Here is a 26,130-nt window from a genome sequence, read left to right on the forward strand (position 1 = left end):
GGATGGCATTTTGGGAAGGAAAGGTTGATTGCAATGACTGGATTTCCTGAAGTTCTAATTGGGCTTTTGCCTCTCTAATCTTCTTCCTACATGACTTGGCAACATCCTCAAACATTTCCTGAGTTGCCAGGCACTCTTTCCAAAGGTGATACACCCACCTTTTTTTTTTTTTTTTTTTTTTTTTTTTCCCTTAGTTCCTTCAAAAGTTCCTTGCCCATCCAGGCTGGTTGTGGTTCCTGTCAGCTCATCTTTCAGCACGCAGGGACAGTCTGTTCCTGTGCCTCCAAGACTTCTTTCTTGAAGTATGTCTATCCTTCCTGGACCCCTTTGCTTTTAAGGGCTGTTTCCCAAGGTACTCTCCAAACCCGTCTCTTGAACAGGCTGAAGTCTGCCCTCCAGAAGTCCAGAGTGGAAGTTTTGTTGATGCCTCTCCTTGTTTCACTGAATATTGAGAACTCTTTCACAGTCACTGTACACCAGACAGTGGTGAACAGATGAAGTTCATTAGTTCTTAGGGAATCTCCTGCTGATATCCAGTACCTGGGTCCCAGGGAGGCAGCAGACTTCCCTGTGGAATGGATCTGGTCAATACACAGGGCCCTCAGTTCCCCTTACAGGGGAGTCACCCACTACCCTTCTTTTCTTCTTAATACTTGAGGCTGTGATCTGGCTGACAGACAAAGTGCAACTGGGACACTCTCCAGACAGAATTTTTTTCTTTAGTGCCATCTGTCTGACCCTCTGGATCCAGGGCCCCATACCTATTCTGTCAGGGCACTGGGTAGGTGATAGGGGTCAGGATGGAATTTTATTACCTCTCCAGTAGAGAGCCATTTCCATTCCCCATTGTCTCCTAGGTCTCCTCCTTCTGCCTGAGTGCAACAAGGGCAGGGCTCCTCTGACTCCCGCTGAGCTTCTCTCAGAGTTGGAAGGGTGTAACTCCACCAGTTAATTTCTGTTTTGTTCAACAATGCCCAACCGTAACTGTTGTGCCAGAACTGCCATGCCCAAATTGCCATGGCAAGCCCCAGCTTCCTTCGGGTCAGGTTGCTCACACTCCCCAGAGTCTTTTAAAATTGCCTAGAAAGCACCAGGAGACGCACCCTTGCCCACTTGAATGGATGGCAAGAGGATCCTTTAGTCCCCTGGACTTCTTGGTTTTCCACTGTTCTCTATCTACTTACATAGTATCTGACTTCCATACAAGCTCTCTGTGCTGAAAGAAAATCCTCTTACCTTCTCTGGCTACTTTCCTGGGCTGTTGATTTCCATTTTTTCTCATTTGGCTGCCTCAGCCTGAATGCCAGTTGATCCACTGTTCCCTCTGAAGCAACAAGGTTTCCCCAGGGTAAACTTCCAACTGGTTGTGGTTTTGTGGGCCTTTTCCCAGTTATATCTGTCTGCATGCTAGTTAAACTGTCACCAGGACATTTTCTCCTTCCTTCCTTCCTTCCTTCCTTCCTTCCTTCCTTCCTTCCTTCCTTCCTTCCTTCCTTCCTTCCTTCCTTCCTTCCTTCCTTCCTTCCTTCCTTCCTTCCTTCCTTCCTTCCTGCCTTCCTTCCTGCCTTCCTTCCTGCCTTCCTGCCTTCCTTCCTGCCTTCCATTCTTAGGGATAATTTTAGCTCCAAGACCACTGTCCTGCTGTCACAGAAGCTTCTGAGATCTCAGAGTAGAGAGGACTTGTTTATGAGAGGAGGTAGTGCAAGATCCTTTCCCTCTCAGGACATTCTACTACCATGTACTGGCATGGGACCCAAAAAGCTCTGGATCATGAAAAGGTCTCTCCAGGAGTTTGCTGTCTCCCTCCTGCACAACAAAGTCCCTCGCTCTCTCAGAGCCTCTCTTTTCATCCATATAAAACCTTGAATGTCACTGAAGGGGTGCGGTGTCTCAATTAATTGATTTCCTTTGGAAGTGCTCTGGGATGCTCTTGTGAAAGACAGAGTAGGGAACAGGCCAGGTCCAAAATGGAAGAAACAAAGAGTGATGCTGGTAACACGTAGCTGCAAGCCAGCATTGTCTCCCCTTCCCAGGGAAGTCCTGCAGTGGGCAATCCATGATCTTTATCTGCCTTCCCTGAGCAGCTCAGGGGTAGGAAAAGACAGTTGAGGTGCCTGGTGGATTCTCCCTCAGTTTTGGCAGAGGCTTTGCGACAGAGGCTTTGGGGCTTCTTCTGAGGGGTGCTGGCTTTCCAAAACTCTCCTGAGCTTGCAAGTGTGAAGTAAAACTACCTGCTGTGCCAGTGAACAAGTTATCCTCTCATTGATTTGGGACCCCCGTGGCTTGGGGTCAGCACTTGCTGGGGAGCTGCTGCTGCTCCTCCCCAAGTGCTTTGCTCTCCTGCACTCAGACTTCTCTCTTCAAATGCGTGGTTTATTAAATGATCTGCTGGCTTTGTCTCTCCCTGCGGCTGCAGGCAGTGCTATTTTCTGCAGCCACTGAAAGATGTGTCGCTGGAAAAATTCATTGAGGAGGAAAATATAGAGCAGGAGAAGGGCTATTGTGAAGATAACACTGCCCTTGTGAGCCACACAGTCCAGGAGGAGATGGCAAAGGTGAAAGAAGACCCCATGCTGTTTTCCGATGACATTTTTTCCATTGAGCCCGTGGTAAGTGATAGTTGAGAACCTCATTTTCCTCCTCTTCCTCCTCCCTCTCTTCCTCCTCCCACCCTCCCTCCCAATCCTCCTGGATGCCGATGCACTCACTCAGCAGATCCTCAGGTGGATCCATGTGCTGGGACGAAAGACATCAAGTCTCTGGTGGGGCTGCAGAGCTCGCTGCTAAAAGCAGTTCTGCCCTGCAGGCTCAAGGCAGGGCTGGGAGCCTGACAAAGCTGAGCTCTGCTGCCAGGGCTCCAGCTCAAGGGCACTCAGTGCATGTTCTTGCACTGTCCACAGGGACCAGTTCTTGTAGGTAGGGGCTCCCCTGGCTCGTGGTGTGCAGGGTTTAGCAAAGGGTGTTGGAGCTCTGCCAGTTCCCATCTTGACCTGAAGCATGCAATGGTTTGCCGGGAAAAGGAGGCCAAATTCAGCCCAAGGTTAATCCTAGAAATGACAATCCTTTCCTGCATCCATGACTATTTCTGAGTCTCCCTTCCTGTGTCATCTGTGAGCCTGGACTCAAGGCTGGAAGGTCTAAATGGGCCTTTTGAGTTCTCTTGCACACAGGGACAGAAAGCCTTTCCTGTTTGTGTAAGCAAACCCCCATGTCCTCCCATCAGCCAGAGCCCTGATTCTGAGTATTGGTATGGTGAGAGATGATGAATGCCTGGTGCCTGCACAGTGCAAAATCCCTTCTCATCCTGGAGTAAACCCTAGAATAATCCCAACCTCCGCTTTCTTTCAGAACACGGGAAACTATTCTTTTTATTTCCAAGTAAGGGGATCATGGTCTCTTCTTGAGAAGAGCCACCAGTGCACAATGGCAGTTCCACACCGCTGTAGCTGACAGCAGCATGATGTGACCAAGAGCTTGCTGTGTCAGAGCAGTAGGATTGTTGTGGAGAGTGGGAGCTGATCAGCTGAGCATGAAGAGCTTCCAGCAGTGTGCTGAGCTGGGTTTGGAGTGCTTCCTTGGGCTCCTTGTGTTCTTCACTCATCACTGACGCTCTAAATAAAGGCTTAGAGGACTGAGGTTGAAAACAAGAAATGTGAAGTTGGAAGATTAACGTTTTGCTGTCTCTTTGTGCCTTAGGAGGGAGAAATTGGGCCGAACTGTTGCGCCAAAATCAAGGTGACCTTTAAACCTCTAGAAGCACTGGAGTATCGAAGTGTGGCTTACTGCAACATCTCAGGTACAGCTCCTTTCCCCTGCTTGTCTCACCCACAGTGAAGCCATGGTGCAAGCCTGAGCCCGCTGGGCTCCCCTGTAACTGCTGGGAAGAGTCCCTGCTCAGCAAGGCAGAGCTGGCACATTCCCACTGTCCCTGCAGCTTCCAGGGAGTCTCTCGTGCAAGGCCAGGGCTCAGAACACCTGTGTCTTGATTACTGATCCCAGAACAAGCCAGGCAGTGCAGGGAGACGTTTTCATGCCATGACTTTGCCAGCATTTCCACAAAGGGCAAAGAGCTACAGAGCAGAACAGCTTTAGTGAACCAGCACTAAGCCCCTCTAGACCACTGACCTCCAGGATGGGTCCATTTGACATGGATCCATCATCAGGCAGTAGGAGCTGAGTTAGAAATGTGCTCCCTGCCCCTGGATCACATCCCACTGCCCAGACACCAGCAGACCAGAGGTGGCTGAGCCCTGCTGAGCCCAGGGTGTTTGTAGAAGGACCACCCTCAGCCAGCAGCTTCTTCTCTCCCTGTGTGGCAATTGTCACCTTGCAGCTCTGTCTGTGGAAATGGAACAGAGTGCCGAGTGTCAGAAGTTGAGGGCTTTGGCAACAAAGTTGTGTGCTACTGGGCTAGACAGTTTGGCAGTTGCCAAACCATGAGCTTTGTGCCTTCATTGAATGGATTTCAAAGCTCCTCTAAGTGCATGAGAAGGAAAGCATAGAATCTTAGTAAGTTAATGATATTAAGGATGGAATGGACCTTAGTGGCAAGACCAAGTAGCTCCAAGCCCCATCCAGCCTGGCTTTGAACACTTTGGGGCTGGAACCTCCACAACTCCCCTGGGGAACCTGCTCCAGTGTCTCCCCACCCTCACAGTACAAAATTTCTTCCTACTATCTAACCTAAACTTCCTTTCTTTCAATTTTCCTCATTACTTCTTGGCCTGTCACTACAAGACATCAGAGATGTTTTAAACTCGGCAGATTGGTGGCTAAAATTGGAAAGCAGCCCAAGGAATGGCTTAGAAATTGGAAGTCAGCCCCAAGGGATATCTCCCAAGGGAAGAGAAGAGTCCAGATCTTCTCCTGTAGCAACAGGAGCTGGTTGCATCCAGCTCAGAGTCAGGGACTAGCATTGAGGTAGCCTGGAAAATGCAGTATAACAGAGAGAATTATTGTACTGAAATGGACATCTCTCCCCAGGCCGAGAGAGCAGGCTGCCCCTGCGCCTCATCGGGGAAGGCCAAGGACCCTTCGTTGAACTCCGCTCTCATACACTGAACCTTGGGAACATTTTTGTCAACACCCCCTACGTCTATGAGGTGAGCAGCAGGCCTAGGGATGGATCCTGATGGCTCCTGAGGCAGCAGCAAGCCTGGTGGATCTGTGGAATTCCTGCCAACCTGGCTAGTTGTGAGCAGGGAATATTTGATGTACTGGTCAAATCTGGGAGGTCAGGAAGGTGTGTCTGTTGTTCATGAAACCCCAATCCCTGCTTTTGTGTGGCCTTCCTTGGGGATCAGCTGGGAGGCTTCCTGCAAAACAGCCCCCTGGCATATGAAACCAGCACTGGGTTCAAAAAGCTGCATGTTCAGAGGCTTTTGTGGCAGCTCCAGACACAAGGCACCTTTGTACTGAGCTGTTCAGAAGCAGCTGGAACAAACTGGCTACGTTTGAGCTTCGGTCCATTGCAAACGATTTTCAGTCAGGTGTCTCCTGCTTATTCCTGGAAGTCACAGGAAAGCCATCCAGCCCTCTGGCTCAGTGCTGGCCCTTTCAAAGGGCTTGGCAGTTCTTCCCTTGCTGACCAGTCCCGCACCACACTTCAGCCTTGGTGCATCTCTGACTCTAGAAAGAGAAGAGTGTTCCTAGGAATAAAGCAAAGGATTTTTCTACCTATTTGCCTTCCCCCTCCCCGCCACAGTAGTGTCAAGTTTGCAAAAGAAAACGGAGAACAACTAAAAGAGGTAAAAAATGAGGCACTACATCATGCTAGACACTTTCAAGAGCTTGGCTGTGGAAGAGAAAGACATGCTGAGTTTTCTTACCAAAAGATGGTGCTGTCTATACATTTTGATGCTGATGCCTCATTTTCAATGTATTGTTTTCATGATATGGGACAAGGTGAATGAGTAGATGATACTGCTGGAGCTGTGTTAACTGGGGCAGCAGCAGCAGCTCTGTGGTGATTCACTGTGCAGCTGCAATCACCCCATGCTGCTCTCAGGGCCAGATCTGAATGAGCTTGCTGATGCTGACCAGAGGTGGACTGCTCTGTGTCCATGGGATAGCCCCAGAGTGACTCCGGTTATGTGGAGTTAACACTGCTTTGCATGAAAACCCAAAGGCAGAACTTGTCCTGTTGTATTTTTTTGCTTTCTGCCATTCAGCAGCACAAAGCATCTTCTGCCTTTTCTGGGTGTTAATTGTGTCATTAGACAACAATTCACACAAAGGGAAGACTGCACGTGCATTTCCGTTTTGCTTTCTTGCTGCTGCAGGTGAAACTGATTAACCAAGCACCTATTGATGCTCCCTTCACCTATATCTGTACAACTGCAAACGTGGGCTACTGCTTCAAGTTTGCACCTGAGGAGGGCATCATTGCACCAGGTGGGATCCAGACCATCCAGATCTCCTTCAATGCCACCGTACTGGGGAGGTTTGAGGAAGAATTCCAGTTCAGTGTGGCTGGATCTCCTACGCCTGCAATCCTGACAATCAAGTAAGGACTCTGGGAGCTTGCTGGGCACATCTGTAGCTGTCTCTGGGACATCCCCCACCGACCTCATTTTGGGGTCAGGAAGAGAAGAAAAGTGCTGCCTGAGGTCCTCATCTCTGCTCTGATTGTGGCATTGCCTTAGGGGGGAGGTGCCTGCTGCCCTGTGTGCTACCTGAGAGCTGGAATGACACCTCCCTGCAGGGATCTCCCTCTGCCTTGGGCCATAGCAGGCAGTGGGAGGGATCAGCTTTGGGCAGTAGCTGCTCTGGGATGTCCCACCTGAACACCCAGCAAGGCTCCCAGGGCTTTGGAGATGGGCCAGCCTGGGTGATTCTGCACCAGCAGCAGTGATTTTAAAAACTTCTGTGAATAATCCATCCCAAATGGGCAGCAGCAGCCTCACCTCACCTCTCATGGCCATGCTGTGGGGGACAATCTCTGCTCCCAACTCCTGTGCAGAGAGTGCTCTGGTACCTCCTTTCCACAGCCAGGAAAGGGCTGATCCCGTGGGCTGGTGCCATTGCAAGAGATAATCCTGGTCCAGTAGAAGGGAGAAGGGGTGATAACAGGGGAGGCCGAGCTCAGTCCTCAGGACCACAGCAGCATGAGGGCTTGTCCCTGCTAGCCCGAGCCATGTGCTGGAAGGATGATGTAGTGTAAGCAGGAAAGCTGATGCTGGCTGCACTGGAGCTTTGGAGCTGGGCTGTTGCTGTTGGGAGGCCCTGGATCAAGGCAGCAAAGAAACAAAAACAATCTGCAGTCCATTATACCAATGAGATAAGGGAGATGGATAAAAAAGGACAAGCAAGTGATCACTTAGCAAGAGAAAAGTAGTGAGTAGATCTTCTCATAGTAGAGAAACAATTATGCTGGCTTTGTCTTTGGATGAAAAGTACTGCTTTTTTATTTTGGAAATTAAGAGGGAGCCTTCCACCATCAAATGACTGATTCTCCTCTGTCCCTGCCCCAAACTGGTCACAGGATGTTATTGCATAAGCAGCTTTCTCCTTGAGCAAGGGCAGGTGTGCCCTGTTGAGGTGTGTAGAGCAGAGCCAGTGGCAGTCCCGTGAACACAACAGAAGGCACAGTTCACTGGTCCTGGATTTTTAACCAAAGGCCAAGTGGGCATTGATTGGCATCAGCCATGAAATAAACTCGTGAGTGTTGTGCAGCTTCAAGTGCTGATTTCAGTGGATGTTGGGGCCTGTCTGCTGAGTTCAAGCACAGCTGAGGTGGTGTGGTAGATTCAGGACATCCACGTCCTGAACGGATGAAGTGCAGTAGCTGTTGGCTGTGCCAGCTGGTGCACTTGTGACAAGCTGATCCTTTCCTGAAGCGATGCACTTCACTGGGCTCCTCTGAGAACGAGCTGTGCTTTTTGGAGCCCCGAGCACACTTGCTAAAAACAAATAGTTGCTGACAAAACAGGCGAAGGGCAGGTCTTTGTATGGAAATCCGAGGAAAGTTTTATTGGGTCTTGAAGGTAGTCCAGGGACAAAGACAAAACTGGGTTGAGAGCAAAGGGTTAACTATGGGACGAAAGAGGCGCGTCCTGAGGATCAAGCTCCTATAGGGACAGGGAAAAGCAGTGCAGAGGAGGGGCAGCCAACCAGGGGAACCAACAGGGTAACAGGGCTGGAGCAATATGGGCATATCAGGAGCAATAGCGATCAGGAGAAGGGAGAACATTCTAGGAGGAATAGCAATGAGGTGAACAGGGGCTGGACAGGGGTGGAACAACTCTACAAGCCAAGAGAACTTCAGACATCAGCATGTGCCTGCAAAGGCCAATGGGAGGGAGGTACTTCTCACCCCAGCCTGGAGGGGTGTTTCTCCCTGCCTGCTCCTGCCCCTCCAGAGCTGAAGCGGCACAGCCCCAGTGGCTGGCTCCTGAGCCTCCGTGCTTTCCTCTAGGATTCATCTGTTGACTGGGTAGAATTGTTGCTGCTGTTTCCAGAGAATTCTTGAGGCTCCCTTGACTCCATGTCTCAAAACTCTGTTAATGATTGTGTGGGTTAAAACCTGCTGAGAAAGTTCCTGCATGGGAACACCAGTTACAGCTAAGAAGCAGCCAAGCAGGGAACCTGTGGCTGGAAAGGCTGGTTACAGAAGTTTGTGGGGACACCTTTATGTCCGTCATCTTACAGATGGGGAAACTGAGGCACAGAGCCATGTCTGGGTGTGTGTTCAGGGTCCTTCATGGGACCACCAGCAACTTGGGGGCTTTTCCTACCTGCCCTGTGCCCAAAGCCCCATCCGTGGCTGTGGCTGCTAGCCACTTGGGCTTTAGCTGCCTCCTGTCCACATGACACTGTGCTGAGCACATGGTGGTGTGTTGATCCGAAACCCACAGTGCACCCGACTAGGTTTTCTGCCCCCAAGCCACTACAGCCAGACACTTTGCAATTGCCTTTAACCAAGCCATTTCCTCCTCATCGCAGGGGACATGTCTGTGAACTGACTGTATACTTCAACGTCGATGAGCTCAACTTCGGTGACGTTTCCTTTGGTGAGTGTTCCCTGGGCTTAGACACAGCATGAGGGATCTGTGCATTCCAAAGTGGAACGCTTGAACGTGAAGGCATCCGTCACTCATGTTCTACCACTGCAGCAGCCTCTTCAGGGTGTGAACTCCAGGGCTGCTGGTGCCTCAGGTAGCATTTTGCCATTGTGAGATCAAATAGTACCAGGGAATAGAAAGGCAGTATTTTCTGATGGCTCTGTCCTGGTTTAAAAGACAGATGTCTGCCAAGAAAGGAGGAAGTCTTGCTGAATGGGAAGATGACCCCCTCCCTCCAAATTATTGTACCTGTGGAATTCCAGGGGTTCCAGGCAAAACTATGGGAAAAGGAATGACAGTTCTTTACTAGAATATAGCAGAATAGCACAAACAACAAGGCAGTAGCAGAAGTTTCCAACCAGCCAAGTACTGTTTTTCCCCTTTGGTGTAGTTACGATCACAGGCAGGAGGAACTGTGGGATCTGGCAGGGCAGTGATCCCCTCCCAGCTGGCAGGGAAGGAAGGAAGGGAAGAAGGAAGGAATTGTGCAAACTCACGGGCAGCAGGGGATCTCGGCAGTGCCAAACAGCAGCAGGCAGAAGCAGGGAAGGCAGGCGAGTTTGATGATGGTGCTGAGCTGCAGCCTAGTGAAGTGCTGGGGACAAGCACTCAACCTCCCACAGCACCACACGGCCGAGCTTCCCCATCCCCGAGTGGAAGGAAGGAAAGGTCCACTCCCTGCAAAACCTCAGGTCCCACTTCAAAACCGCCCATGGCATCATGCCACAACTCACAAAAAACCCTGAACAGAAAGACCCACCCCCCCCACAGCCAAAACCCCCCAAACCCCTATCCCCCTTCCCAGACCAAGGGGAAAATTCACTACAAAGCCTAAACCCATAACAATGAAGTACATGAACTTTTTAAGAAAACTAATTGCCTTTCCTGAGCTGCTGCTTCCCCACACTTCATCACCTCTGAGGCACTTGTTAAGTTGCCTTTTGAATCAATGAAGCAAGAAAGGCAACAGGTAGATCTATGGTTCTGTAATAGCAGATTCATCCTGCTTAATCCAATTTCATTCCTGAGGTTTCTTCAGCTGAAGGCAGCTATTATAGTTTTGCTTCTTTTTAACTGTTGATTGCTGTCTGCATGTGGTGACCTCAGTCTCATTGGAGGTTTTGAAATCTGTGTTTGTCCTTCTTGTGGCCTCTCTTGTCTCCCTGCTGGAGTCACTGCTGGAGCTGGCACTGATCACTGTTGATGTGCACAGAGAAGCCCTGGGCTGTGCCCGCAGTTGTTTTTCCCCCCCATCTGTGTTCAAATGACTCTTGGTGAGCAGGCCTGGAGAGAAGTCTCCTCCCCACCGAGCTGGCCAGGCAAGCCAGACGTCCACTGCAGAGCAGGTTGTGGCTGGTGTCCGGGCTCTGCAGGACATCCTCACCGTAGCAGCGTGCACTAGAGGGTGAAGTGCCGCTACCTTCCTGAAAAGTGCCTTTAGTAGAAGGCGGTCAGGCAGGCACACAAACACACACTAAGTCCACACGGCCGCAAGGAGCAGAAAGGAGCCCACGGAGAAAAGACGAGAGGGATCTTCTGTATGGAGTTCTGATGGAGGTTTATTGTAGCCACACACCAAAGGGGTCCAGGAGCAGAAGAGCCAGAAAAAAGGAGGGTCGAGGCTTAAGTACAAGGCAAGACGGGGCAGAGTAGAACATGAGGGTCCAAGGGGCTGAGAGCACAGGGGCGATACAAAGGTGGGGCAAAGGGCAACAACCAACAAGGAAATGGGGGTGGAACGCTGTGGAAAATTTGGGCCAATGGGTAAAGAAGGAAAGGAGAACTTTGCAGAACTGGGGAGGACATTAGGGATGACATAACTGGGGTACATTAACATAGAGGAGCAAAGAACTGTGGGGAGAATCCCTTTTTGTCACCCTGGGTTAAATGCCCTTTAGACGTCTCCTTGTCTTTCCTTCCAGGGCATGGAGATTGGTATCTCCCTGGCAGGCCCCTGGGTCTCCACGCCACACCATGTGTGGCTGTATCTCTGGCTTTCCAGCAGGGAAAGCAAATCTCAGAGCTAAAGCGGGGTAAACACTTGCAGGCAGCAATCACAGGGAGCAGCACGGGTGTGATGTCCGGGTTTTTTGGGTGAGGTGGGACATGTTATTAATTGCTAATCTCAAAGCAAGGCTCGGGTTTGCCTCCAGCTGAGTGGGCTCTGAGCTGTCACGTGCTCAGTGTGTTTGGCCCAAACCAAGAGATGCCTTAAGGATCCTGCAGAGAGAAACTGCATTAGGGTGCTTTGCATCATATTCCAGTTCCTGATTCCATCCTCGCTTTCTTTGATGTAGCTTCTCTCAATGACAACTCACTGTTTATGTACCTTGAACATGGTGGGAGTTTTGGCAGATTATCAGGGAATTCGACAGCTTGGATTTTCAGAGTAAATGCTTGGTGTGGGTGCACACTCATCAGTGGGAAATAACTGGTGCTGGTTTGGGGCAGGTGAGGGAGCTCCTCCCCATCAGAAGGAGAGAAGCTTGCAATACTCAGCAGGGCTCAGAGTGGGCGTTTTCAAGGCTACAGTCTGGAATCAGCGTCAAAGAGAACTAAATGACAATTAATTTCTCATGCAGCTTCTCGGTGAGCTGTAGTTCAGACAATAAAGAGCTGAACTCCAATCACACTTTCATCCTACCAGGATATTCACAGCAGGAGTCATGACATAATTGGTGCCTAAATGGAATTTTGTGTCCTTTTCCTAGGCTTTCCCTACACCATGACCTGTCGCCTCACTAATGCCTTCCCAGTGTCCCAGAGGTTTAAGCTCCGCATGTCTGACGATGGCACTCAGCCTGCTGTTAGTAGCTTTGATCAAATACAAAAGCAGAGTGACCCATCCTGGAGGCAGGGAATTCATTTTTATGTGGAGCCAAGGGAGTTTACAATGAATCCCAGCCAAGGGACCATTGCTCCCCAGGGACACCAGGATATCAAGGTATGGGGGGAGTCCAGCTGAAGCTTCACTGCTGTGTGGGAGGGCTTTAGCTCTGCTGCCAACTTTGAGCATTGTGTGAGTGAGATCTGCACTGGCGTGAGGCCTCTGTTAGCTGGGTTAATCTGGACGCTCCTGAAGGAGCACTGTTTTGTTTCCAAAATCATACACCGAGATCACATACCAGATGGTCAAGTACTGAACCATTCTTGTGTTCTTGAGAGTGATTTCTTTGATTGCAAATGGGCAGAGGAAGGATGAGGAGAGAGGGCAGCTGTTAGAGAGATGTCATTGTATGAAGCAGTTTGCTTTTCTGCTTGGTCTCATTTCTCCTCTCCTGGGAAGCAAAATGATTCGTGTTTATGGCAGGGATCACCAGTGGAAGACAAAAAACTCTGCAGCTATGAACTGCCCAGCACCTGCTGAGCCACACTTTGCCCTCAACTTCCTGCTGTAAATCTGATTCTGTGCAAGTCAGCAGATTTCCTCTGCATTTATGTCATTGTAGTCAGATGAAAAATTGGCCCCTTAATTTGAATACAGTGGTGTGTAGAGCTTTTGTCTAATGTTTTAATTTATTTGACCTATACCCTGATAGCAAGGTGTGTTTAACACATCTGGTATTGCCAGGAGGCTTTGGTGACTTTCAGAGACTGTGCTCCACACATGGAGCAGCAGAAGAATTAAGGCAAAATCCACCCTTTCCTTAGCATGAAACAAGAACTGGAGGATATCACACGTGGGTAACGAGCTTTTGTAAGGAGGAATTTACTGCCCTCTCCTCTCCTCTCCTCTCCTCTCCTCTCCTCTCCTCTCCTCTCCTCTCCTCTCCTCTCCTCTCCTCTCCTCTCCTCTCCTCTCCCACCAGGTGACCCTGTGTTCCAACACCGTGATGGATTTCTGCCGGAGAATGCTGGTGGACCTGGAGGGTATTGGCAATGGAGTGGCATCAGTGACCATCATGGCCAGGTACCAGCACTTCCCTGGCCTCCCCCAGCACGCTGCCTTGACCTGGATTTTCTGGCTGGAGCTGCCAAGGAGACGTGTTGTTTAATGACCTCATGTTCTGCCCAGCCGGATGAGAGAACAGCAGTGCTTGGAAAGCAGCCTGTGCTGAAAAGCACCCCTGCTCACAGCCCAGCATGGTCCTGGGCCTTTTTCTAAAGGGACCAGGAATGATGTGATTTATTGGCCTGGTTTTTGGTGCCTGAAGTGGAAGAAATTTCCCGGGGGACTCCTCTGCTCCTTCCTGCAAGAGGTTGTGCTGGGTTGTAACCAACCTGCACTGGTTTGGGACACACCAAGCAGCTTGCTGAGAGTCAGGGCCTGCTTCTGTTAATGAGGGCACGTGACCGTGGGGAAGTGGCTCACAGCAAGAGTGGTGAGGGCAGGATCTTACAAGGGGGAAACAGCCCTTGAAGTGACAGGCCAGCTCTTGTTTTTCTCCTTGCCTCTGCTTCCCATTTTGAGCGTTAATGTTCTCAGACTAAAACCAAAAGTTGTTCTTGCTGCAGCAGCATTCCATCCTGCTATGCTGCCACAGGCGTCAGTTTAATGACAAGAGACATGCAGTTCCCTGGTGCTGTTCCCTCTCCCAGGTAGAGCCATCCAGTCAGTGCCTGGGCTGCAGTTTTTTTAAGCACGTGCAACTGGAAACAGGCATAGACCTGTGGACTGAAGGACTGAGGGAGATGTAGGAACTGGGAAGGGGTGATCACCCACTCTGCAGGACAGGTGGTGTCTCATGCCCTCCAAGGTTAGGGCAAATTGTTGAGTTCTCAGGCAGGGCAACAGTGCCAAGGGAGAGAAGGGAATCATTTTTATTGAGACACTAGAGTCGTGTGTTCCTTGAGCCTTGGTGAGCACTGCTCCTTGTTGGGAAGGCTCCCCCAGAGCTCATGGATCACTGGAACTGTTACAGGAGTCCTTGTAAGCCTTCTTGGGTAAAGGAGGGGCTGAGGCAGCTGTGAGACAGCTGTGCTCTGCTTGGGGCACTTGGCAGTCTCTGGGTGCTGCCTCTCAGGATTTGCCCCTCCTTGACAGGACATGTTTGAGTGGGAAGACATTGAAGGCAATTTATCAGTGTCGGGCTGTTAAACGTCTATTTGACAGTGACAAACGTGTTATGCTCCATTTCACAATCTTCGAGGGTAAACGTTCCCCATCCTCTCAGTATCTCTGATTCCCCTGGGGTCATCTCATTGCCCAGATGTCTCGTTCCTGAGCTGCGAGTGTACCCTCACGTCCTGCTGTACGACGAGTGCCGCCTCAAGGTGCCCTACGAGAGGAAGTTCCTCGTTGTGAATAACACCGACCTTCCTGGCTGCTACGGGCTTATTCCCCAGGTTTGGTATCACATCCACCTCCTTCTTGCAAATATTACTGAGGAGATTACTACAGGGGAAAAGGGTTTGGGTAGGTCCATGCTGGTTTCTATTCAGTCTTAAAGAGTTGCTGAGAACAGGATCCTACCTGAATGTAAACTTTAGGATGCAGTGTAATCTCCTGAGGAAACAGTTTATGTTTTAGTCTTCAGGGTCTTTTCTTGTGGGGCACCTTAGAGGGCTGTGAAAAGCTGCTGCACCCACAGACACCCATGCCTGTGTTGGCAGCCTCCTTGCAGGACCACCCTGAGGATGCTAAGCCTACAATTCTTGCATCTTGCTTCTGCCTTTTATCTTTGCCCTGGGGATTTTTAAAAATGTGTGTAAGTTGGCATTGTGGTGAATGTTAAGGAGTTTGACATTTCTTGAGAGGTCCCTCCTAAATTGCATTTGATTCTGTCCCTTCTAGAAACGCAAGGAGGACACTCCTGTGTTCTACTCCAGCCCCAAACCCTGTGGGATTGTCCAGCCTCACAGCATTGCAGAGATTCCAGTTACAATCGAAGTCCAAACATTGGGCAAGCATCGCACCAGTGTTCTTATCAGCGTGTTTGGGGATGAGAGAAACCCACGGGTGAGTGCAAGGGGAGATGTGTGCCTTTGTGCAACTTGTCCTGGCAGGCTGCAAAGCGTACGGGGATTCTTCTGGGGAAACCAGGCACAGGCTGCTTTGGAGGACAGGAGAGATTGGTGGCATAAACAGCTCATGCCTTATAGGTGGTAATCTCAGTGTCTGACACAGAAAGTGGCTCATCTAAGCTGGAATCGAGGATAATTCTAGTTAATTAACCTTTCAAATGCTAGTAACTTTGGAAACATCTGTTATAAAATGTCTTGTCATCTCTCTGAGCACAAAAGAAGATGTCAGAAGACTTCTGGGAACCTTGAGCTTTCTCTGAAAGAAAGGAAATGTGACATTTGAAGAGTTGTTGCAAGGATTTCAACTTCCATTAAAACCTATGCAAATGAGGATGCCAAATTCCCTGGATGGCACCAATCATCTGAACCTGGGCCACTGTGGCCCTGCACAGAAATCAGTCACCAGGAAGGACTGGCAGTGCAGGCTGTGCCAGTGAACCTGAAGTTGGACAAAACAGTTGTTTCAACTCTCAGGCTGCTTACCTTTTAAGCTGAGTCTCTCCCCACCACAATAACTAGTTGTTCAACTGTCTGCCTGGTCTTAACCTGACATTTCTTCCAAAGCTTTACCCTTGGGGCCAATAATTTGTACTTCGAAAGTTTGTCTTTACCTTGATCCTTTTGAATTTGGAGGTGAATGTGTAACTTTGTTTTCTTTTCCAAAAGCCCAGCATTTCAACTGGACAGTGCTAGCTGTCCCTAAAGAAAGTAACATAGGCAGTGTTGAGCTGCTTAAACTTTTCTAGGTTTCCCTGTTGAGGTTTGTTTTGGTTTTTCAAAAAATCTTTCTTGCTTGCTTCCTGGAACAGAGACAAGAATTACAGAGCACTGGACAGCTGGCAGACATCTACCCGAGTCCAAGGCTGATAGAATTTGGCATGATCCCAGCACTACAGCCTAATTCACAAACTTTTACCCTCTTCAACAAACGTCTTGTCCCTACAGACTTCAGGGCAGAGATAGTAAGTATCTGTGGGGCTGTTTTCCAGGGAAATTGACTGGTCAGTAGCAGCCATTACTTGGTTTGTAGATGCAAGCTAGATCGCCCTGTGTGAGAGGAGGCAAGATACTCCAATATTCCATCTGAGCGAGGCAAGAGAAACCTGGTTCTGGAGGTTTTAGCTGGGGCACCCCTCAGTGAAATCAGGGGCAGAGATGCTGGAGCACAAATTAGTCTGGGTTGTGTTGACAAGTTCTCCCTTAATTTTACGGAAGGCCTTTAGCTGGGTGTGTCACAGTTTTGGAGCTCTGAGATCAAGAGAAACCTGTGGTCCTTTGCTCCCCGGAGCGCATGGATCGCCGTAATGGTTTCCCTACATTTCCCTAGGGGTTCCATCTATCCATTTGCTTTGTGCCAAACTGCTGTTAATAGAGGAGGGCAGGCTACAAGGTCTGTCCTCAGACTGCTTGCGGGGAGGCAATTTTCACAGCTCCTGTGGGTCGAGCCAGTTGGGCTGTCCACACAAAGACATGTCTGGGGGCTGTGCACCCCCACATCCTATGGTCTCTGTGCCTGACACGGTGCCAGAGCTGCTCAGCCAGCTCCCGACCCCATGCCCAGAGTGGCTGCTCCCCGACCAACGCTGGGCTGGGTAGCAGGAGGGCAGGGCTTGCTCTCTACAGCACACAGATACGTGGAAGCGTGGAGGACAGAGGCAAAGAGAAGACAGGGATCTTCCCTGTGGAACCCAAGTCAGCCCATTCCAAGGAAGGCCCAGGCACAATAGACACAGACACTGAGTGTGCAGGAACTTTTATACAGGGGAGGTTCTAGGGGAGGGTACAATCCTCAAGCAATAGGGGGAAGATTGGGGAGGAGCACAAGGCAGGGTTTACAATGCTTTAACCAATGAGGAAACACAGGGGGAGGGAGCAATTCAAACAAACCCATGGAGCTTCAAAGCTTAGGGGATTGCCCAAGGGGATTTCCAAAGCAGGGGCTTGGCACAAGGAGGGATTGACAGCTTGGCAGGGGGAAGGGCAAAGAACATTCCACAGCAAGGGGCAGGTACAATGTGGGATTGACAATTCAGGAGGAGGAGGGACAGAGAACATTCTGTAACAAAGGGGAGGTCTTAGGGAAGATTGACAACTGGGTAGGAGGGTACAACTTGGACTAGACCAGCAATAGAGGGGGGAACAGGGGCAAACCATTAAAGAAAAAACACACCGCAACATGTGCCGCTGAAGAGCATCTTTGGGGACCAGCTGCAGAGAAAGGCAGCTCCTCAATATGTGGAGGTTGCATTGGGCAGAAGGAGCTGGGGCTACTCCCCAGGCAGGGGGAGCAGGGCTGGTGCAGCCAGTGGAGGGCTTGTAGGCTGGGGCTGGGACTGGGGGGATGACTGATGGAGGGGGTGATCTGTGAGGGGGTTGAGATTTGTTCTTCTTCACGTTGGGTGTGTTGAACTTGTGGAGCTGGTTAAAACCTGATACTACGGACTTGTTTGAGTCTGTGGATAAAGCATCAGGCTGTGTGGGAGAGTCCAGGCTCAGCCTCCTGCGCCAAGGAGGAGGGCCGTGAACTTTCCTCTTGCTGCTTTTCCAGCTGTTTGGGGATAAATGTAACCTTAAAGTGAGGGATTTTTCCAGGACAGCTTTCTCTAGCTCCACAATGAAATTCTGCTTTCAGCCTGTGCAGGGAGCAATGCACCTTGGCTGGGTGGGCCTGGCGTGTCAAGGATGGGTTTCACAAGCTCGTACCAGGGCCGGACCTGCAGAGCTGTGTCCATGCAGCTGTGCTGCTGCAAGGCCTTTCCTCCCTGCCTGGGGCAGCTTCCCACTCTCTTGCCCAATCCATGAAGTCCATGAGAAAGCAGATGAAGAGAAGAGTGGTGGGAAGAGTGGGCCATGTCCACACGGCGCATGTTATCCAGTTTCCTTTTTGCTTCCTGCTTTTCTGCCCTGCTGTAACCATTCAGAGGTGACTTTTCCAAAGCAGAGGGCACTGGGGCACCTCTCTACAGCTGATGATCAGTGGGAAGTGAGGGCTTCAGTCCTTCAGGGGATGTTGAGAAGCACTGATGGCCCTTTGGGAAAGAACAGTTTGGTGTTGGGGTTTTGCTGAACTGGTTTTACAGAGTTATTCTTCAGGCTCTCAGCAGTATCCCCCAGCTCTGTGGTTTCTGGAGTGGGATTTGAACAGTCCTGGCTTCCTCTGGCCTCGAGCCTTTGTAAGAAGCCACAAGAGACAAAGCAGCTTTCCTTGGCACATAGTGCAGAGAAAGACTGGGGAAGGAACACTCTCCTGTGGAGGAGTGTCCCGTCGGTCGGGAAAACTGGGTTCATTAGGAGAGTCTGTTAAAGGAGGGGGAAATACAGGTTGTATAAGCTCTGCTGTTTCCTGGTACTATAGCTTAAATTTAGGGAAATTAAGCCTTTATGATTTTTTATCCTCCCCTCTTTAGTCTTTCCTTTTCTTATATCCCCCAAAACACCAGGGTGTGTCATTTCCATCCTAAATGCGTAATATGCTTTTCTTACAGGCCTGCAAAGCCCACTGCTATGTCATCGAACCCAAAGAAGGAGTGATCCCTGCTACGGGTGAGGTTCCTGTGACCATCACAGCAACCTTGGATGACACTGGGATTTTTGCTGACACTATTCAGCTTTTCACTGGGAACAGCCTTTGGACCACCTTCATGGTGCTGGCTGTGGGCACCGGCACCACAATTGTCATGGACAAACCATTCGTCCCAGAGCTCAGCTTGGGACACCAGTTCAGGTAGGAGATCTCTCCACTGCCACCTCTCCTCCTGTCTCAACAAGGAGCAGTTTTGCTGTAGTTCTTCAGAAAAGATCTTCTTCAATTTACAAAGCCCTGACACCTTCCCCAAAGGCAGAGACTCCTTTAGAAACATGGGATGGCCAGTTGAATGTTGTTAGATACCCTCAAAAGCCACTGAAAGGGAAACCAGTTGCTAAATGGCCAGTGAATTGTCTTTAGTTCTCATACATTGTCCTGACTTGACCAAGTAATGCTCTCACAGGCTCCCCAGAACAAAAGGTTCTGAAATGGTGCCCAGATGAGGCGGTCCCTCCGTGTGGCTGAGGGACCAAGGGAAGATGGCATCACAGCCTTCCCTTCCAAAATGGTGCCTCTCAGGCAAGCAGGGGCCCTGGGAACAAAGAGACAGGAGGGTGATAACGCCCAGCCGGAGGGCAGGAGCCCTCAGAGCAGTTCCAGAGGCAGATGGAAACTTGCTGGTTTGTGTGGGGTCCACAGCACCGCTGCTGCCGCTTCCTCGTGCTGTTCGTGGGCTCTGCTGCTGCCCTCCTCTGCCCAGGACCTCGCTTGGTTTTTCGCTGCCAGCAGAGTTTGCAAAGTTCACTTTAAAACAGCTTCTAATTGCAAAATGGATACCAGTGCAAAAGTTTCTACAAATGGCTACCAGTGCAACCCAAAGGTGCTATGAACCTGGAGGAGAGTCCCTGCTGCCCTGGTTTCCGGTCCTGGAGCAGGCAGATCATTTTTACCAGCTTGCTGGGATCATTCAGAAAGTGTCTCTGAGCTGGCTTTTAAAAATGCCTGCAATGGTACCCCCCCACACAAAAGGTCCCCAAGTGCAGGATCTCAAAGATTCAGTAACGGTTTGGGGCCTAGATTAATACAAGATACAGTCACAGTATGAATCACCCCAGAACAAGCATTTTGGAGGAAAAACCAGGGCCTGAAGGGCACCTTATCAGACACTGTTTCTGATCCACATTAAGAGTTGGAAATGCAGACAGTCTCCAAGCTATTAACACCTCAGACTGCTCACTGGGAACACTCTGTTGACCAAGGAAATAGCTACTCCCATACTGTTTTCCATCCTGGCCTCTATTCTAGGCTCGTTCCCTGTATTTGTCAGTTCAAAGTAACAAACAGGGGCCACCATTTCCATCGGCTCTTCTGGAGTGTGGAATGTCACAGCCCCCCTAAGAAGAAGGGCCAGAGCATCCCAGCCCTCAGTAGCCCCCTGGCCGAAGATGATTGCCAGAGCCCCAAAGGCACCAGCCCCGTGTTTGGGCTGGAGCCACTGTCGATGGAGCTGCAGCCGGGCGAGTCTGTGGACATGGTGCTGCGAGGCTTCTCCCCCATCGAGCAGGTGAGGTCCCCACCAAGGGCTGAGCCTGGAGAGCCATCAGATGCCCTCCCCTGGGCTTGTTCCACATTCCTTGACACTCGCCTGGGGAGATGAGCAGGGGCCTTCAAGAAACTGGTTTAAGGCCACACGTTCCTGTGGCAGCACCAGTTGCTTTCCTTGCTGGCCACCGTCAGACCAGCTAAGGCTTTCTTGTGATTCCACAGCTACAAAAACCCAGGGCTGATCCCAAAGTAGGGGCGGATGGAAATGTTGCTCTTTTGAGGCAAACAGTGTTGCCTGCTTAGTCAGCAAAGAAGGGCAGAGAGATCATTTAGCCTAGGAGCCCAAAAAGAAAGTGAATTTAAAAAGTGCCAAGCGCTTTATCTGGGGTAAAATTAGAGTAAAACATAAGCCGTGTAAAGGGAGGGATTATCTCCCAGGTGCCTTTTGTGGTTTTTGGGTGCACTGTTAGGGACAATTGAGTGGAGAATAAAGAAGCTGCCTCACAGGAAGAAAAAGGCACAGTGGCCATAACTCTAAGGCAACAATAGGGCCTGTGGTGGGTGGTGGGTGCTGAGCCAGGGCAGGGCATTGTCTGGATGCTCTGCCACCACCCAGCAGTGACAAGAGACCCTTGCATGCAGGAGGTGCAGGATTATGTGATGTGTGAAGCTGTCACTGGGACAGCCAGCAGGACAGAGAAGATAATAGAAACAACCATTACCTGCAAGTTTATTGATCCCTCCATAGAAATATCAGCCAGACAATTCTCTTTCTGGGTGGAGAAGGTAAGTTTCTAGACTGCATCCTGACATTTAACAGCATGGCTAAGGGGGCTGTGTGCTTGTGTTAAAGCTCCTCTTTACCCTTCCTGAGGCACTTTGTGAAGTGAGTGAAGATGCTTTTGGAGATGAGAGTGGTATTTAACTTCCCCAGTGTAAAGCTGCAGTTACAGCTGCAGTTACAGCTGCACTGCCAGGGGGGGATCGTGGGCACTTCCAGAGAAATGCCAGTCTCTGCTCACTGTAAAGGGAGGTTTTTCAGGATCCTCCAAGGCACAGGGATGTCTGTACCCCGATGCTGTCGGGAAGCTGGGAAAAATGGAGATTCCTGTGAATTCCTCAGGCTGACAAGGAAAAACCCATCATCTCCTGTGTCTCTTTGCCTTCTCTGCTGTTGGCATGGATGCTTTATGATATAGCTATATGGTATAGCTCTGTGCATTTCCCTGAGCCTCACCTGCTTCAAAGGACCCCCAGACATCCTGCAGCTGCAGTGATGATAACACTGAGGCAGAGCAGGTGTCCTTTAGTCTCTGGATCCCAACTCCAGTATTATCTTTTCCTCTCCTACCAGTTGTCTGAAAAAGAGAAGATGTTTCTTTCTTTGGTGTCTGTAGTTTCAGGCCTCTCTTCCAATTCCTAGGCTTCCACTGAAGTACAGAATCCCTGGAACAGGCAGTTCAGGTGTAACTAGAAGCTTTTCAGCTCTCCCTGATTCTGCCTGGCTTCTGCTTGATGCCACACACACAAACTGATTCATTGCATGCCATGGCACAGCACCTGCCTGATATCAGTACATGCAGAACTAGTTTCCCAAACCCTCTGGTTTCTGCAAACCGTGCAGGAAGCCCATCACTATGGATAGAGAGGAAGGAGGAGCCTAGGCTGCTCATAGCTTTGAGACCAGACACTGTGTCCCTGTAGCAGGGGCTGCAGGACACATGTTGCAGATGAACTGCTTTGATGAGGCTGCTAGAGCCATTAAGGTTGTAAGAAATGTCTGTATGTGAGTGATGACCATCTACTGCTGTTCTGCCCAACAGAGAGACAAAACTGGAGACAAATGGTCTGGATTGACTTTTGTGATTTAGATCTTGTTTAAGCAATTGCCTCCTCTCAGGGGGCTATTCCCTCATCCATGTGTGGGAGTGTTTCCCTGTCCCCCAGGGAATGCTGTGGTTCTAAACATGAAAAGCATCTGCTTTAAAGACAAATGTCCTGGAAGGGTAGAAACAAATAGAAAGGGTAAATAGGGATGTATGCACTTCTGGGGCTGAAAATTGTGAGATGCAGCAGAAGCAGAAGGAGGTCTGTGGCTAGCTGAGGCTTCTTTTTCCTTGTCTCCCGTTTCCATAGAAACCCAGTGATGATGTCCTGACTCTGCAGTACAAGCCTTTGGCTTTAAAGAACACCTGCTTGCTGCCACTCGACCTTATGCTGGACTTGGAGCAGCCGTTTCTGCTCTGCGATGCGGACCAGCAGCCCCTCCCGGATGGCCAGGTGAGCAGCCCTGGACTCCTCCAGTGGGGTCTGAAGAGGAGGGATGTGGTGGTGCCTTTCTGTTGGGAGAGCCTTGAGTCAAGAAGTTTATTCTGTAGTGTCAGCAGTGGATTGGCCTGAGCTGCATCAGCAGAGCTGCTGAAGGAATCAAAATCTTATCTGAATTGAGAAGGTCCATCCTGGCTTTAAGGCACAAGGAGAAGGAGCAGGCAACTAGGTCTGGGCCAGCCATGCAGTAAAGGTGTCTCCTGGAAAGCATCCCAGCTCTCCAGCAGCCACCCCCTTGTCTTGCTGCTGAGCACAGAAACATGGGCCTGAGGGAATCCTGGACTAGACTGCTGTGGCTGCAGTCACAGTGTTGCTGTAAAGAAATGCATGATGAACCAAGAAGCCCATGCTGGGAATCACATTTCAAGCATTTACTGTTTCAACTGTGAGACCTTGGGACGTCATCACACGGGTGATTAATTACTGTTCATCTCCTTGCAGCCTGTGACAGTGGATGTAGGACAGACCTGTCATCTCTACATTGCATTTGACCCATCTTATAAACTGGATTTTCATAGCTGGAAGGAAGAGAAGGTTCTGAAGATAAACATGGTCAATGGCCATCCTTATGTGGAGTGCATCACCCTTCGAGGAGAAGTCCACTTCCCCAATCTCCAAATCCAGCGCAGCATCCTGGAGTTTGGCTGCATCCTGGCTGGCACTGAAGAAGTGCGTTCTCTGGAGATAACCAACTGCAGCCCACTGCCTGTCCAGTACCACTGGTCATTCCATTCAGACGGCCAGGTGAACAGGCTGAGGTATGTGCACCTTTGCTCTCTCCTTGAAGCTCTTCTTCCTGGCGTCCCCTTTCTACCTTGCAAAGAACAAAGCTGTTTGCCTAGGATCTGACAGACTGCTTCTGATTTTTCCTTGTGCAAGTAGCACTTACCAGCCGTGGTCAATCTGGATGCTCAGGGAATTGGTTTTCCACCTATTTTGTGCTTCCCAGGGCAAACCCCTAATGGTTTCCCTTGGGAAGGAAAGCTAAAGCTGGGCTGAAAGCTGCTTTCTCAGACCTCCGTGGCCTGAGGCAATGTCCACCTTGATGAAGGGCCCCTAGTCCCAGCTCCCACAGTGCTTCTGGGAGGCCCTTTTGACCCCTCTGCTTTGGGATGGGTTCTCTTTGCAGGAGCTCCTCTCTGCTCCTTATCTTCCTCCCTTGCATTGTGCTGGAGGATGCCCAGAAAGTCCCAACACCAGAGAAAGAGCTACTTAGAGCCTGGGCTGATGCTGAACATCTTGTTACCTTCCCTTTCCTTCTTTTCTGAGACAACTCCTTTAGTGCCAGGTCGATTTCTTTCACAGGGCTCCGCTTTCAGTGGACACCTTGGATTCTTCACTCCCTTTTTTTGTGACACTTGTTACTAATTTTGACTTTTCACCACTGCAACATGTCCCTTATGGGGACTGTACTGCTTAACAGCAGGACTTATTCATCATATCATCTCCTATCCCTTCCTCCCAGAGAGTTTCCACTTTAGAGTGAAAAATATCATTGTCCGGGCACCATCGTCCTGGGAAGTTGCCTCAAACCATTTATTTAAACTAAAGACAGTAGAAAAAATGATGAGGGATCTCTTGGGGTCATGATGAGAGAGCCCCTCATCCAGAAATAAAACCCAGCTTTAGATAACAAGCTACAAAGCTAAAGACAGGGCTTCTTTGGGGAGCAGGTCATTATAGGCACTGAATGCCGGTCTGGGAATGGAACATCCAGGTTGTGTTTGACTGTGTGGGGAGCACTTGCAGCTCAGCAGGGTGACAGGCAGGCATGGCTCAACTGTGTCTCTGACGTGGCATTAGAAACACAAGCAGAGTTACCCTGAGCACCTGCTTCAATTTAAAATGGGGAATGTGACCTGAGTCACCTGGGAGTGTTGGAAAATATCATCCAACCCCCCCAAGAGTGTCAGAGAAACATCCCTGATAAATACCTGGTAGAGCTGCAGAGTTTCTGGCATTGGGCACTGGGGGGGCTGTGCTGGCTCATCACTGGCCAGGTGTGCCCCTTGGTGCCTCAGATCTCACCTTCTTGGCTTGCCTTCTCTGTCTTTTCCTCTCCCACTGTGCTTTTTGCATCCCCACAAGGTGTTAATCCCCATCCTCTGGAGTTCCTCAATGCGAGCAGTTGCAGCTGCCTGCACCACTGCTATCAGTATCATCCCTGGGCTGTCTTTAGAACAGAGCTGCTCCAGCCTGGATTGAGAAGGGCTGGATCAAAGCCTTTCTCAGTTCAACGCACCAGCACCCACCCAGCAGCTGCATCCTGACCAGGAGCTATTCGTGCAGGTGTCCCTTCCTCCCATGGCAGGTCCCTGTTCATAGTTACATTATTTTCCAGGCATGAGCGTTACCCACCTAAGTTCAAACCCCAACCACCAAAGGAGAAGAGAACCTGCTTGGATTACTCGGCACCTCAAAGGAGACGCTTCAAGATTAGAAATGGGGAGGACTCAGGCACAGCCCTCAGAGAATCGTGGGATCCTGCCCAGTCTTCAGGAGCAGAGGTAGATTTTCTTGTACACCTACTGCTTGTGTTGCCTCCCCAGCTTACCACCACCAAGTCATGCTCCTGCTGTCCTCCCTTTTTGCTGCCCTACTGTCCTGTGCCCCGAGAGTGCGCTGGGCAGCAGGGCCAGTGGCTGGACATGGGGTGTGTGGGAGGGAGAAATAGGAGTTTTCTTTGGAGAAGCCTGCTGAGATCCTACAGACCTGTGCGGAGTGTGGGACTTTGTGGCCATGTTTTCTTCACAAAGGTAAGATGAGGCTTTTATCTGCATTATGATGGTAAGACCTCCAGCTTCCTTCCCAGAGCAAGCTGTGATGAGTGCTGATCTCCATGTACCCTCTTCCCAACCCAGCCAAAACCAACTGTTTCCAGGTCTGTGCTTTTACCCGAGAGCTGGTATTGCAGTGGTGGCCCTGAAGCTGTCTTATAAACTGAGACTTTGCAAAGTGGCTGTCTCTTCCTCCTAGCATAGAAAATGGCTTGTTTTTCAGGTGCTGCCATATACTTGTGAAAAGTATTACATCCCACTAGGCTTGGGGGGGGGATTCAGGTTATCCACGGACGTACTGCACACTCCCCTCAAAGTGGAGAATGTAGGAGGGAATCTGTCTCACTTCCACATTTTCAGTGTGGCAAGCAGAGCTGTAGCTCCCAGTCCCGTTGGCAGCCCTCAGCATTGCCCACAGAGGGGCCTCACATCCCTCTAGACCCATCACAAAGCGCTGCTGAAGCAACTGGTTGTTGGAGAGGCCGTGCAGGACATGTCATAGGGCTGCCCAAGGACACTGTGCAGCACCTATGGAGGGCATTGTTCCCCCTGGAGCTCATCAGGTGGTCCATAGGACATTTTTGCAGGACCTTTTGCTGTAGCACCTTGAGAATGCAGCATATAAATCAGAGAGTGAGGGGAAAAGCCTCAGGAGTCAGAGGAGCTGAGCTGGAGTCCTTCACTGAGATCCCCGAGCTCCAAGAGCTCTCACTCTGAGTCTCCTCCTTTTCTAAAAGCAGTAAGAAATGCTTTTTAAAGGCAAGATGTGCATCAGAGAGAATTTCTACTGCCAGGAGACATCCCAGTTCACTTGAATGTACAATTAATGCATTGATCTGTGAGTATGGGAAAAGATCTTCCCTGTGGTCTCTCCACTGGTCAGTGGCATGGACACAGGATGAGATCAGGATGATTCTGGCTGTGCTTG

The 26,130-nt window shown here is 50.2% G+C and overlaps 1 protein-coding gene across 1 annotated transcript in view; it reads left to right on the forward strand.

The window, feature by feature from the left end:
• LOC134048151 (hydrocephalus-inducing protein homolog) overlaps nt 1–26,130 on the forward strand; it is a 74,901-nt gene that overhangs the window by 13,999 nt on the left and 34,772 nt on the right. The window contains exons 9-25 of the mRNA XM_062499750.1: nt 2,417–2,609; nt 3,697–3,796; nt 4,984–5,102; nt 6,282–6,505; nt 8,944–9,011; nt 11,774–12,006; nt 12,872–12,972; nt 14,213–14,348; nt 14,797–14,961; nt 15,836–15,988; nt 18,512–18,750; nt 19,858–20,116; nt 20,761–20,883; nt 22,234–22,377; nt 22,867–23,183; nt 24,737–24,932; nt 24,975–25,082. Coding sequence (XP_062355734.1) covers nt 2,417–2,609; nt 3,697–3,796; nt 4,984–5,102; nt 6,282–6,505; nt 8,944–9,011; nt 11,774–12,006; nt 12,872–12,972; nt 14,213–14,348; nt 14,797–14,961; nt 15,836–15,988; nt 18,512–18,750; nt 19,858–20,116; nt 20,761–20,883; nt 22,234–22,377; nt 22,867–23,183; nt 24,737–24,932; nt 24,975–25,082 — 2,878 coding nt within the window. The remainder of the gene's footprint in view (nt 1–2,416; nt 2,610–3,696; nt 3,797–4,983; nt 5,103–6,281; nt 6,506–8,943; nt 9,012–11,773; nt 12,007–12,871; nt 12,973–14,212; nt 14,349–14,796; nt 14,962–15,835; nt 15,989–18,511; nt 18,751–19,857; nt 20,117–20,760; nt 20,884–22,233; nt 22,378–22,866; nt 23,184–24,736; nt 24,933–24,974; nt 25,083–26,130) is intronic.

This window comes from Cinclus cinclus, chromosome 11 (genome assembly GCF_963662255.1).
Source record: "Cinclus cinclus chromosome 11, bCinCin1.1, whole genome shotgun sequence".
In the NCBI taxonomy this organism is placed as follows: domain Eukaryota; kingdom Metazoa; phylum Chordata; class Aves; order Passeriformes; family Cinclidae; genus Cinclus; species Cinclus cinclus.